The 13,989-nt window shown below is 38.1% G+C and overlaps 1 protein-coding gene across 7 annotated transcripts in view; it reads left to right on the top strand.

The window, feature by feature from the left end:
- The window catches only part of FBXO16 (F-box protein 16), a 62,965-nt gene that overhangs the window by 13,658 nt on the left and 35,318 nt on the right, over positions 1 to 13,989 (top strand). For all 7 annotated transcript variants that reach the window (XM_029938428.1, XM_029938424.1, XM_029938432.1 and 4 more), the window contains exons 4-5: positions 6,896 to 7,102; positions 10,338 to 10,502. In XM_029938428.1, the coding sequence (XP_029794288.1) occupies positions 6,896 to 7,102; positions 10,338 to 10,502 (372 nt within the window). The remainder of the gene's footprint in view (positions 1 to 6,895; positions 7,103 to 10,337; positions 10,503 to 13,989) is intronic.

Raw genomic sequence — 13,989 nt, 5'->3', positions numbered from 1 at the left:
AGAAGGAAATCCTGATAACCTGCTACAACGTGGGTGAACTTTGAAGGCAATATGCCAAGTGAAAGAAGCCAGACACAAAAGGACAACTATTGTATCGATTCCACTTAGATAAGGTATCTAGAATAGTCAAATTCATAGAGACAGAAAGTAGCATAGAGATTACCAAGGGATGAGGAATTATTATTTAATAAGTACAGAGTTTCAGTTTGGGAAAATGAAAAAGTTCTATAGATGGATGGTGGCAATGGAGACTGGAGCCTGTTTCAGATTCTGTGTCTCCCTCTCTCTCTGCCCCTCCCCCACTTGTGCATGTTCTCTCTCTCTCTCAAATATAAATAAGTAAGCATTAGAAAATTTTAAAATAATCTGGATATTGTGAGGTAAGACATAATATAAAACTTATCCAATTATAGTCCAAAATATATTTGGCCTAGAATGTCATTTTTGTTCATACATAAACACATGGTCTTATCTGATATTCTGTACAGTAACAAAACAATTAAGAGAAACTGAAAAGCTCTTCTACTTTACTGCTCCCTGCTACTACTGAATCCCTTATGTCTTAAATCTTCTCTTCTCTGTCCTTCACTCCTTGTTAGAAAAGGCAATTGCTTTTTAAGAAAAACAACCATTCAAAACAACCACAGAACTATTTTGCTTGAAAAGTAAGCATGCCAAACTTTTTCTCGGCTTCTGTATTGTTAACAGAAATAATAGTGGGTGTGCCTGGCTAGCTCAGTTGGTAGAATATGTGACTCTTGATCTCAAAGTTGTAAGTTCAAGCCCTGTGTTGGGTGTGGAGATTACTTAAAAATAAAATCTAGACAAACAAAAAGAATGTGTTATAAAGAATTGCAAAAAGTAGATGGCATTACTTTTAATTTGCTGGCAACAATTATAATCAGAACTGAAATTCAAAAGAGAAACAGGAGAAAATATGTTGTAAATTGCATAATAGGTAAAGATTAATGTGCAGGATTATAAAGCATTCCTATAAATCAATAAGAAACATACAGATACTTCTATGGAATAATGAGCTAGTAGAAGAATGAGAAATACACAAAAATATACAAATGGCCAATAAACATATAAAATATTATCTATTTCACTGATACTAGAGAAATACAAATTAAAACAATGAGATTCCCAGCCCCTCCCTTTGTGTATGTGACAAAAATTAAGGAGGGTAGATAATATCCAATGTAAGTAAGGATATGTAAGGAGAGTAGGAGGATATGTTTAACTGGAGGGACTGTAAAATGGTAAAGACTTTTAAAAGACAATTTGACAGGATCAATTAAAGTTTTAAAGGCAAATGTCCTCCGAACCTGTAATTCCTCGTCTATGTTTCTGTACTAAGGAAATATTCACACAGGGCATGAAAAGACATGTTTTGGAATATTGCTGTTTGTTTTAATTTTTTTTACTTTCTTTCTCTCTCTCTTTCTCTCTTCCTTTCTCTCTCTCTCTCTCTCTCTCTCTCTCTCTCTCTCTCTCTCTCTCTCTCTTTCTTTCTTTCTTCTTCCTTTCGTATTGGAAACAACCTAAATGATATCAGTAGTAAATTGAGTATGCAGATCATGGTATAGACATGATGAATGAATAAATGAGAAAATGAAAATACCATGAGTGATTGAGAAAACAGTACGCTGTAGGTTCGTTACATATCAGGTCATTTGTGAGTATATTTAGTTTGTTATTTTATTTACTTATTTTTTAAAATATTATTTGAGACAGAAACTGAGCAGGGGAGAAGGACTGAGGGTGAGGAAGGCAGAGAGCGAGAGAACTCAGTAAGAGAATCCCATGCTCAGCACAGAGCTCAAGGAGGGGCTTGAATCCACAATCCTGGCATCATGAACCGAGCCCAAATCAAGAGTTGGATGCTTAACCAACTGAACCACCCAGGTGTCCCCTCTTTGTATTTTAAACTGCTGTTCAGTATCCCACAGGATGGGTATACTCTAATTTACTTAAGTGTTTCCTTATTGATGGCTATATGTGTATGCAAATGCACAGAAATGCACAGCAGTGGGGCACCTGGGTGGCTCAGTTGGCTAAGTATCTGACTTCAACTCAGGTCATGATCTCATGATTCATGGGTTCCAACCCCACATCAGGCTCCACACTGACAGCTCAGAGCCTAGAGCCTGCTTTGGATTCTGTGTCTTCCTCTCTCTCTACCCCCCCACTGCTAGTCTCTCTCTCTCTCTCTCTCTCTCTCTCTCTCTCTCTGAAATAAACAGAAAGGGAATTGCACGGTGATTATTTCTGGGGAATAGAATGAGACTGGATGAGGAGGAGCAGGATTTTCATGTTTAATGGTATAGGTACCTATCTGAAACCTTTTTAAAAGTTTATTTAGTTTGAGAGAGAGAGAGAGAGAGAGAGAGAGAGAGAGAGAGAGAGAGAGAGAGAGTGTGTGTGTGTGTGTGTGTGTGTGTGTGTGTGTGTGTATTTGTGTGCGCGCCCGAGCAGGGGACAGGCAGAAAGAGAGAAAGGATGAGAGAGAACCCCAAGCAGCCTTTGCGTGTCCACACAGCCCAACATGGGGCTTAATCTCATAAACTGTGAGATCATGACTTAGGCTGAGATCAAGAATTGGATACTTAACCACCTTAGGCACCCAGGCACCCCGTGAAACTTTTGAACAATAATGTATCCATACCTTAATTGTGAAAGTCAGTTTTTGATAGCAGGACTCAGAAACTCAGCCAGTTGAGATAAATAACCAATAATCAAAAAATAACAAGCCTTCCTCTTCATCCTGTCCCCCACTCACAGTCAACTCTTCCTTGCCAGTCTGTGTGAGATGAGTGGACACTGATGGCTGTAGCAACTGTCCCGACGTCCTGCACCTGCAGTAAGAATCCTTGGAGCAACTACTCCAAACATAGGATTTTCACAATTCTATTGAGTCCAGAAAGCCCTATAAAAAGGCATTAAAATAATTATTAAAAAATGTGATACAACATAACATAATTGATGTAATATAATGTAAAAAAAGGGACTAACTGTGAAGAGAGGTACCATACATGATACAGGATGGGAGAATGGTCCTCACTACTACTCCCCAAATCTCACATATTGGATCCCTGGCTACAATGTTATGGGTATTTTTACTTGAAAGGAGATTATCCAATTCCTGGACAATTAACTCTTCCATGGATTATTTGCTTTTTGGATTATTCCTAGCACCTTTTAAATTCCAAAGGGATTTTCCCCAACTGTGAAGCATTCTTCTGAGTCATCAACCCACCTCCAATTGGTAGGAGTTCAAGGAATGCAAATTCATTTTCTATTAGCCTAAACAAACACAATTAGAAAGGAAAATCCCTCAAGGCGAAGCACACCTATCAAAGCCAGATATAAATTACCTTTGACCATTATAATCAGGGAAATAAATGAGAAACCAATGTAATTATCTTTTTAATCTCTAGAGGAAAATGTTTTAATGTTTCTTTTATAGATTTTTTTTCAGCATTTTATAATCCTAGTGTTCTTTTAAATTCATTTTAAATCACCGTTCTTCAAATCTGAGCTCATTCTCTTTTTGTGGGCAGCGATGAAAGTAGATGAGCTAACCTCCATCATTCTAAATGTACTTCCCATCCTTGCCAGTGCACGGACATGATAATTTTATGCTTTTTAATTTAATTGTTTGCATATACATTCTTTTTACACTGATTTAACCTACATACTCATTATTTTTAACATCTCTTTGATATTTTATAATAGCTGCCATGTCTATGAGTCATACACCCTATTAAGAATTTTATACATATATTATTTAATCCTCACAACAATCCTACAATTTAATGTAATTATTCCCAATGTATAAATGAGGAAATAGAGAGGTTGTTAGTGGTGGAGCTAGAATTTAGTGATTTATTTCTAAAGAGTATTGGAAATAACAGAAGACTGGCAGTAAGACCACCAGTAGTCCCATTTCCAAGCCCATCATCAATCTGTGATACCATACTTTGTTTTATCATGTTGATACATTACAGTTTGCATAGCTGATCCCTTATTAGGCATTTTTGATTATTTCTCATTTCATGCAGTGATAATAATATCTCATGAAAAAATTTTTTATAACCATAATCATCCTGGGTCCCCATGTAGTCAGTTTCTAGAGAACTACAAAGCACTGCCTATAAGTCATTTTAAAGATGAATTCCAATTTTTACTTTGTGTTTCAAAGAAAAATCAGAGCAGAACCAGTTTAAAACTCATAACAGTGCTTCTCAGGTCTCCTTTTGTTAAACAACAAAAATTCAGCTGAATTATTTAAAAGCTCAAATTGGCTGTATTGAACAATTTGTGAATCAGGCAGCATCCTATCTAGCAAATAGAAAGGACTTCCATTGAGCTGTAGAAAAGGAATGGTTTTTAATGTTAGAGAGGGAGCGTAAAAACAAAAATTATTAGCCAAGAATATGTTGGTTTAGGCAAGGTTTTCTTCCTAAGTGGAATAGAAGTCTTTCAGTAAATTGCCTAGTGCTGACTGGGAAATTCCATGTTGACTAGTTAAAGTTATATTCCTGGGGGATTTATGATATACAGTTAGGTTAGGTAGTAAACAAATTGGTTTGCTGACACGGGGCCCTTAACGAGACTCCATTTTGGTACCGTGATTTTCTAGTTAATACCTTCCTTCATTCCTCAGCTCTCTCGTTCTCTAATTGCTGTCTAAGGCAATGACCGTCTGAATCCCCAAACTCCCAACAAACTAACACCTACTGCTTTTCTTTTCTTCACACCTTCCCTTTGGCTCTGTAATGTATAGATCAGTGCAGCCTCTCAGGCATGGTCCTTCCCCAGTCATTCTGGTCTGGCTTCTCTCTCTTCATTCTAATAATCCATCCCAAAGGGAAAGAAGTCCTGTATTGTGAGTTGGAAATATGGATTGTGCAGAAATAGGGATAGGAGAAATCAGGGAACGCTCCCACATGAATAGATTTTATTCATTTATTTGTAAGTTGAGGTTTTGGGTTTTTTCTTCCCTGCTGCAAACACACCATAAAGGCCCCTACACGAGTTGTGTCTTCACAATGTCAGGATTCCAAACTCAGTGACATTTTACTATCCGTTTAACTTGGCTTCATACACATCACACAAAACAAAGTCTAATACAAAGTCACACAACGGAGAAGATACACAGGGGGCAAGAAATTAAAGAACCAAATGTAAAGCCAGTCAGTCCCTAAGCGTACAGTTAGGGTGAGGCTGTGTTCCAGTCTAGGTCATCTCTCAGCTCACACTGCTTATTGTATTCAAGCAATGGAGAATCTCTGGTATGTTCAAGATCAGTCAGTCAGGTCCTTTGGTGGCATTCGCCTTTCAAATATGGTCAGAAGTAGAAGGGTCAGGGGCTGGAGGGTCTGACAAGTTTGCTGTAGAAATCCTCCCTTTTGAAAGGAGTTTAATCAGCTTTGGGCCTTTGCAGGCCTCTTCTGCTTCTAGTGATTATCAACTCTTGGTTCTTCCAGGTTCTTCTCAGTCCTTAGAACTTCCAGCCTGTGCTGGTTTGGTGAAATCTGGCCTTAGCTGCAACACCCTTCACTGCTTATGTCACCGCTTGACAGGAGTAATCGATTCTATCTTGCTCTCTACATCCGCGCCCCCTCTCCTTGACTTATAGTCTCATACTGAGATTCCTGAGCCATTAAATGGATCTGTAATAGTGAATAGTTTTTGATTAAGAAGTATTCTTGCCAAGGTACCCAGGTGGTTCAGTCAGTTAAGCTTTCAACTCTTGATTTTGGCTCAGATTGTGATCTCATAGTTCATGGGATCAAGTCCCACATTGGGCTCTGTGCTGCTAATGCAGAGGCTGCTTACGATTCTCTCTCTCCCTCCTTCTCTGCCCCTTGCCTGCTTACATTTGCTCTCTCAAAATAAATAAGCATTTTTTAATTTTAAAAAAAGTGTTCTTGCCAATTAAATAAAAATACATATGACTATAATGAAGTTGACTTGTCATTCTTTATATGCCTTTTTAAGTAGTCAGTGTATTTTATGATTACAACTAAAGTTCCTTATAAAATCCTCATTACTTTATGATGAGTATAATAAATAGTATGCAGAATACAGGTAGCCCCAAACTTTCCTATTTTCTCCAATGGACTAAGGAAAAAAAAACAGATTTAGACTCTGATAAACTGGCTCACTCAATTGGTAGGTGTTCCTGTAGAAGCTTTCTTTGGGTTTTGGCCAGCTCTCAAATTCTTACCTTTCATCAATCATTGATCTTGGAACTGATTAAGGGTTATCTTTGGGGAAAATTGTGCAGTAACCACAGCTTTTGTTTGGCATGCCCCAGATTACTCTGGCATCTACTTCCTGTCTCTGGCACTCTTTTCCCCAAGTCCTCTTATTGACATTTTCTCTCCAATCAATCATTTACATGTTACTGAGGCTTTAACCCACTATATTCCCTTCTCATGGATATTTGCATATTTTATCTTATCTCCAGTTGTGAGTGCAAAGCTTTGTTTCTGATCCTGGAGTTTGGCACTAATGAACTAATATAGGAACTCTGGTGGAAAAGGGGCTGCCCAGGTGCCTTCTCTTGAAATTATATCTTTAAGTATATATTTTCTCATTTTATGAATATGACTGGCTCTCAACTCATTGATCTCCTATAACAACAAGTTCTGAGGTCGAGTGTACTTCTGTGTATGCACTCAGGTCTTGTACATGCTTGCATGTATAAATGTGAGAAAGGACAGGTAAGTGGCAAAATGTCAAATTTACTAATTAGAAGAAGTACATACTATTCATTAGTAATAGAATTTTAAACTTACTTTTTCTGCCATGCTTCGCTCTTCCTCGGATGAATCTCTGGTATCAGACTGAACCTGGAGGGGTTTTTTTCTTTTCTTTTTTCCAGTTTGACAAATGGACAGACTCTCAACGGAGAAGAATCTTGACAGGCCTGTTAGAACGTTGCTCCCTGTCACAGCAAAAGTTCTACTGTCGAAAACTTCAGGAAAAAATTCCAGCAGAAGCTCTGGATTTTACTACCAAGCTTCCAAGGGTGTTATCTTTATACATCTTTTCTTTTCTGGACCCCCGAAGCCTTTGTCGTTGTGCACAGGTAAAGGCAAAGCATTAGTGTGCAACATTTTATAGTGATAGCCTTAGGAAACTCTAAAATGAGAGGGCAAAAGAAACAGATGCAAAAAAACCAAGAAATAAGATGAGATGGTCAATATGTTTAGTCTATATAGTTTCAGTTAATCTGTGTCTTCTTTGTGCCTAACTCTGTATTGCGTGCTCAAAAGTAGATATAAAATGATATAAGACATCTTTAGCATCCACAGAATAGTATCTGCTGATTGGGGAGACAAATACACGTATGTGAAATGGTTCATCAGCAGGATAGTTTTACATTGCATAGCATACAACTAGGATAAAATTCTAGGAACACCTGAGTGACTTGGTCTGTTAAGTGTCCGACTTTGGCTCAGGTCGCGGTCTCACAGTTTGTGAGTTCGAGCCCCACATCTGGCTCTGTGCTGACAGCTCAGAGACTGGAGCCTGCTTCAGATTCTGTGTGTCTTTCTCTGTGCCCCGCTCCTGCTTACACTCTGTCTCTCTCTCTCTCTTAAAAATAAATAAACATTTAAGAAATTTTAAAAATTCTAAATTATATGGTGTAGGCCATTCATAAACAGAAGAGCTCAAAATAAGGTGCTAATGAGATATGGACAAAAGACTATGGGAGTAAAAGAGTTCAGAGTACGTAGACATGCTTCCACTGGCCTTGGCAAAGGGGCTGACTGTTGTTTTTTTACAAGTAAGTCCATAGTGTATTAAAGTATATTTCAGTTACTTATGAGATAAACTCGTAGCCATTTTGTTGAATCTTTTCATAGAGGTTGGTAACACCAACAGTCACTTGTCACCATGCATTCACATATGTGTGACATGTTAACTTTCGTTTTTAAAATTAAGAAGATGAATGCAGTAAGAAAGGTGAATTAATAAATGGAGTTAGGACAATTGTGCAGCTACCTGAAAAAAATATTCTAGTAGGGTAAAAGATTGGTATGAAATCAAAGGAAACCATAGAGTACTCAAAGAAAACATAAGGAAGGAGGGCTTTGTTGAGTAATCGATAATACCCAAAAGCTTTTAAACAAATATACAATTTAGGGGTGACTAAGTAGCTCATTCAGTTTAGCCTCCATCTCTTGATTTCAGCTAAGGTCATGATCTCACCATTTGTTGAGTTTGAGCCCCGCATTGGACTCTCCACTGACGGTGTGGAGCCTGCTTGGGATTCTCTCTCTCTCTCAAAATAAATAAATAAACTTAAACAAAAAGGGCATCATATTGCTGTATGATGAATTATTATGGGGCAATGAGAAAACATGTTTTCAAAGAACAAAGATGTTTATAATGTGTAAAGTGAAGGAAGCACTATTTAAAATTGTATATATAGCGTTTCCCAACTTTGTTTCTAATATGCCTAGAAAAAAAGACAGAAAAGGACTCTGTCAGGTTGTTAATAAAGGTAATCTCTGATTGATGGGGTTATGGGTTTGGGTTTTTTGTTTTTGTTTTTTTGGGAGAGTGCACACAGGGGAAAGGGCAGAGGGAGAGAGAGAGAATCCCAAGCAGGCTCCAGAATGTCAGCGCAGATTGTGTCCTGAGGCCCAGTCTCACATGAGATCATGACCTGAACCCAAATCAAGAGTCAGACACTAAGTGGTCAAGAGCCACCTAGCTGTCCCGGGTATTATTTTTCTTTAAACTTCTTGGAATTTTCCACATTTGGCACACTGAGACTATTTTCATTTGAGGGAATGTGATTTGAAATCGCTAATCCTATCATATATGTGTACCATATGTCAATCTTAGAAGATCTCGGCATTGCATTTTTCCCGGTACTGACTGTGAGGAAGACACAGGCGTTGTTCCTCAGCTAGATTTAAACAATAATGTCATTGCATCAAAATGAGCTTTGAGCTGTTTAGAAAGATGGAGGCAGGGAGGTTCTGATAATTTTGAAAGCTCCTACCTACCTACACTCTTCAATTCTCCTCATTCCTGTCTGCCTTAAAAGCAAACCAAAAAACCCCAAAGGGCAAAAACAAAACATACAAAGACCTTATCTACCCTGGTGGGGAGGGAGGGAAAAACTTAATACCCAGGTGAAAACAAGATGTAAGGAAAATGCAGGAAAGAGTGAGAACTGAGAGGCTTTTTCCTCATCCCTTCCCTCTGAAACCTCACCTCTCCACCGAATCCTTGAGTTAATGAACCATGTGGGGATTAAGGTTGATGTTGTTTCATTTCTGCACTGAACAAAGTAGATGTGATTTCTGTTCCTGCCTGCAGGGCTCTGTCAGATTCTCTACCCTTTTTCATCCTTCCAGCTCCTGAACCTGTTATTTCTTGTAATTGTGCCCTCCCTTCTTCTTTAGGTCTCCTCTTCAGCCCAGAAAACGATGCTAAACATAATGGAACTCAGTACTTGGTAGATGGAAGTAGGAAGAGAGGGCTAGATAAATAGATAGATGAATATTATAGTGTTCTGCCTTTGTTTTTAGTGCTCAAAAATTATAAATGACTTAATCTTGAAAAAGTGACTAATTTCACAAGTATTAAATTTGAGTTTGAAGGTTAGATGTCATCCTTGCAACTCTTACAACCAATACACAGAACCCCTGGGCTGAATTTTATAAATGAAGTAGTTTTCAGCAAGATTTGTTCAAAATCTGAAGTAAGTTACTGTAAATACTGCTGCAACTTAGTAGGGTCACCTCCAACATTTGCTGGACGTGTGAGATTGACCAGAATGCCACGGGAATGGAATCTTAAAGGCTGTATGAGGCACACCATAAGATACCAGAAATTATGTTCTGTTTATAAAATTTCTATTCAGTTAAATCATAAGAACGGAGGGAAAATGGAAGCATACCAAAAACGAGTTAAAGAATATGCAAACCCGAGTTTCTTCAACCCTCCTACAACTTTCAAACGAACATCAGGAACTTCTAGAAAGTTCTGAAATCTATCTGAGCAAGTTCCTTGTTTGCAGCACTAGAGTAGTAATAACACCTACTTCCTTAGGTTGCTGTGGGGATGGTTAATAGGTACTCAATAAATATTAGTTGACCCTGAATCTAAGTGTGATTTAACGTTTACAGAAATCCTCCTACCTAGGTAGGGAGCATTTCAGGTAAGTAACTATTTAAGCTGTGATTTAGAGGAAAAGAACAGAGTTGTCTCAGGTCCAGGGTGTCAGCTCAAGACCTAGAAAAAATGAGCAAGTAAACTGAGCAGGTTTTTTTTTTTTTTTTTCATTCCGATTGTGTTTTTAGGTGAGCTGGCATTGGAAGAACTTAACTGAGCTGGATCAACTCTGGATGCTCAAGTGTTTACGATTTAACTGGTACATCAGTTTCTCTCCAACTCCCTTTGAGCAGGGTATATGGAAGAAGCACTACATTCAGATGGTAAAAGAACTTCATGTTACCAAGCCTAAGGTAAGTTTGGGGCAAAAAGCAACAAGCGTAAATATCAGCTATTTAGGAATACCAGAGGGGAGGAGCGCCTGGGTGACTCAGTTGGTTGAGCGGCCGACTTTGGCTCAGGTCATGATCTCACCACTTGTGGGTTCAAGCCCTGCATCAGGCTCTGTGATGACAGCTCAGAGCCTGGAGCCTGCTTCAGATTCTGTGTCTCCTCTCTCTCTGCCCCTCCCCCACTCACACTCTATCTCTCTCTTAAATATGAATAAATGTTAACAAAAAAAAAGTATACCAGAGGGGAGGTGGGTGGGGAGGATGTGTTAAACAGGTGATGGGGATTAAGGAGGGAACTTGTGAGGAGCACCTGGTGTTGTACGTAAGTGTTGAATCACTAAATTGAACACCTGAAATGAATATTATACTGCACATTAAGTAAGTGGAATTTGAATTAACACTTAGGGGTGCCTGGGTGGCTCAGTCGGTTGAGCATCTGACTTTGGCTCAAGTCACGGTCTCATGGTCCGTGAGTTTGGGTGCTGTCCAGCTCTGTGCTGACAGCTTGGAGCCCGAAACCTGCTTCGGATCCTGTGTCTCCCTCTCTCTCTGCCTTCCCCCTCGCTCTCTCGCTCTCTCTAAAATAAATAAACATTAAAATTTTTTTAAATAAATTAAAACTTAAGAAAAAAAGGGGGGTAATTCCAGAACTAAATGATCAAACTTGAAGTTGGGGAGGGGACTTGGTTGAAAGGAAAAACACTATTAGTACAAAATTTTTCTTTTCTGAGAACTCGATAGCCTTGTTCAAAACATCCGTTAGCTGAGAGTCCTCATCGGACACTCCCCAAACCACAGTTCCACCCAGGAGGTTAGGGCCGTGGGATTCTTCACTCTGTTCACATTCCTGGATTGCTGTATCTCTGACTCACACACCAGGCAATTCTGACACGGGGCCTCTGTGGAGAGTGTGCAGTATTTGCTATCAATGGGCCATCAGATTTTACTTTATTAATTCAAATTTTCTGATTCTATCAGGTGAGCTAAGGTTTGTGTATCATTTATACAGAAAAGTTTTCCAATAAATCTGTAATTATGGAAATGAGTGATGAGTATACTAACGTACTTTTTAATCCAGAAACTAACCAATGTAAAGCATTTACATATGATCATAAAAAGTAAATAATGCAGGAATAATGTTTCTAGTTGTTTTCTCTGCCTTATAACCAAGGTTTATGTTCATTCTTATAGTCACAGTTAATTAGATAACTCATGGGAGAATTTTATGAGCCTTTTCTTTATGGTGTGATCTATCTGCCTGCAGAATTGTGCATTGTTTTGTACAATAGATGAGTTCCTGAAAACTTATGTGTAAATTAAATTTTTAATGATTTTTAAAACCACAGGGGTATCATATTCTATGCAAAACTTGTAATGAATCCTTTTAAAATTGAAGAATCCTTTGGAAAGATGAATAGTCAACTCTTAACTTGTTCATTTAGGTTTAGTTTTATTGTTTTAAAGTAGAATCCATCTACATTTAATATAGTAATAAACAATGCATAATTAATATTGTTACAATTACAACCATAAAACTAGTCTTTCTGATCTCAGTAATGGGTGTGCTCCATGAAGATTTCTCTTAAAAAGAAATTTTTAAATTGCAGTCATGGAAGAAGTTATTTTCAAAATTACCATGGCTATGATTTCTTTCAAGATCTGATAAGGCTTTTCTTGGTTCTCATTTTCAGTTGGGGGCAGGGAATGTCATTCAATAGCTGAAGCTTGGGCTGTTTTGAAGCAGAGAAGAGAAAAGTGTTTAACCAGTTTTATAGGAAAAGAGAGGTTTTGAGTATTACTTACAAGCCTGACTTAAAAGCTTTGTCTTTAGCAGTAATTCCTTTCTATAAAAAATGTATAACTGTATTTAAAAATAATTAATAGCTCTGATTCAAGAAAATTGCCACTTCTTTGCTTAGTATTACATTTCTTTAGCAAACACTTTGTTATATTAAACTTTAGTTTTTCTACTTAATAAATAGACCTAAATCTATTTTATTTTATTAACAAAGGTTAATAAAATCTCCTAATATACTTACTGATTAAAGAACTAGATCTAAGTTATAAGCACTAAAGAGTCATGTGATTAAGGTTAATAAAGTCATGTGACTAAGGTTAAAATGTCAACTGTTAGCACCATATATACTTGAGTAATGTGTGTAGTTCCCTGTGAGGTTTCTCAGGTGATGGTAAGTGTAGGCAGCCACTGGAGGTTACCTTTACTCAGGCACCTCCCCTCTCTGCCTGCCCCCCAGTACCTCCTACCTGGCATGTGCCTCAGCAGAGCTTTTGAAAGCATTTTATGAGCAAATGGTTGTAGCTAATATTAGTTTCCTCAACCTTAAAATGAAAAGACTGGACTAGAATGATCTTTGTAACTCTCTGTAAGGCTATGCTATCTACCCCAAACAATATAATTTCAAAGACTCCATGTAGAAAAAGAAGAGTAAGTTGAACCCAAGGTAGACAGAAGAAATAACAAACAGCTAAGATTAATGAAATTAGAGCAAATAGAGAAAATCAGTAAAACCAAAGCTGCTTCTTTGAAAACATAAATTTCATGCATTTCTAGCTGTAGAAATCTAGGCTGACTGAGGAAAAAAAGAGAGAAAACATTCATTACTAGTAATGGGAATGAAAGGGGGCATTACTACGATCCTGTAAACATGAGAAGAATAATGAAAGAATATTATAAATAAGTCCATGTCACTAAATTTGACCACCTGGATGAAACACAATTCTTGAATACAAATTACTGGGGCATGTGGGTGGCTCAGTCGGTTAAACATCCGACTTCCGCTCAGGTCATGATCTCACAGTTCATGGGTTTGAGCCCCACGTAGGGCTCTGTGCTGACAGCTCAGAGCCTGGAGCCAGCTTAGGATTCTGTATCTCCCTCTCTGACCCTCCCCCACTCATTCTCTGTCTCTCAAAAATAAAAACATGTTGGGGCGCCTGGGTGGCTCAGTCGTTTAAGTGTCTGACTTCAGCTCAGGTCATGATTTCGCAGTCCATGGGTTTGAACCCCGCTAGGGTTCTGTGCTGACAGCTCAGAGCCTGGAGCCTGTTTCAGATTCTGTGTCTCCCTCTCTCTCTCTCTCTGCTTCTCCCCCACTTGTGCTCTGTCTCTCTCTGCCTCAAAAATAAATAAACAACAACAACAAAAAAAATAAATAAATAAACGTTAAAAAAGTTTTAAAAGTACAAAAAGTCTTAATATGAAATAGAAAACATGAATAAATCTTTATCATTTAAAAATTTGAATTCATAATTTTTTATAAAACTCTAGACCCAGATAACTTCATTGGTGAATACAATCACAGATTTAAGGAAGGAATACTATTTTTTTTTTTTGAGAGAGATAATGAGCAAGTGGAGGAAAGAGGCAGAGGGGTAGAGAGAGAATCTCAAGCAAGCTCCACACTCAGCATGGAGCCTGATGTGGGGC

Source organism: Suricata suricatta, chromosome 1 (assembly GCF_006229205.1).
Source record: "Suricata suricatta isolate VVHF042 chromosome 1, meerkat_22Aug2017_6uvM2_HiC, whole genome shotgun sequence".
NCBI lineage: Eukaryota > Metazoa > Chordata > Mammalia > Carnivora > Herpestidae > Suricata > Suricata suricatta.
The sequence above is the reverse complement of the archived record's forward strand: the minus strand, read 5'-3'. Positions and strand labels throughout refer to the sequence as shown.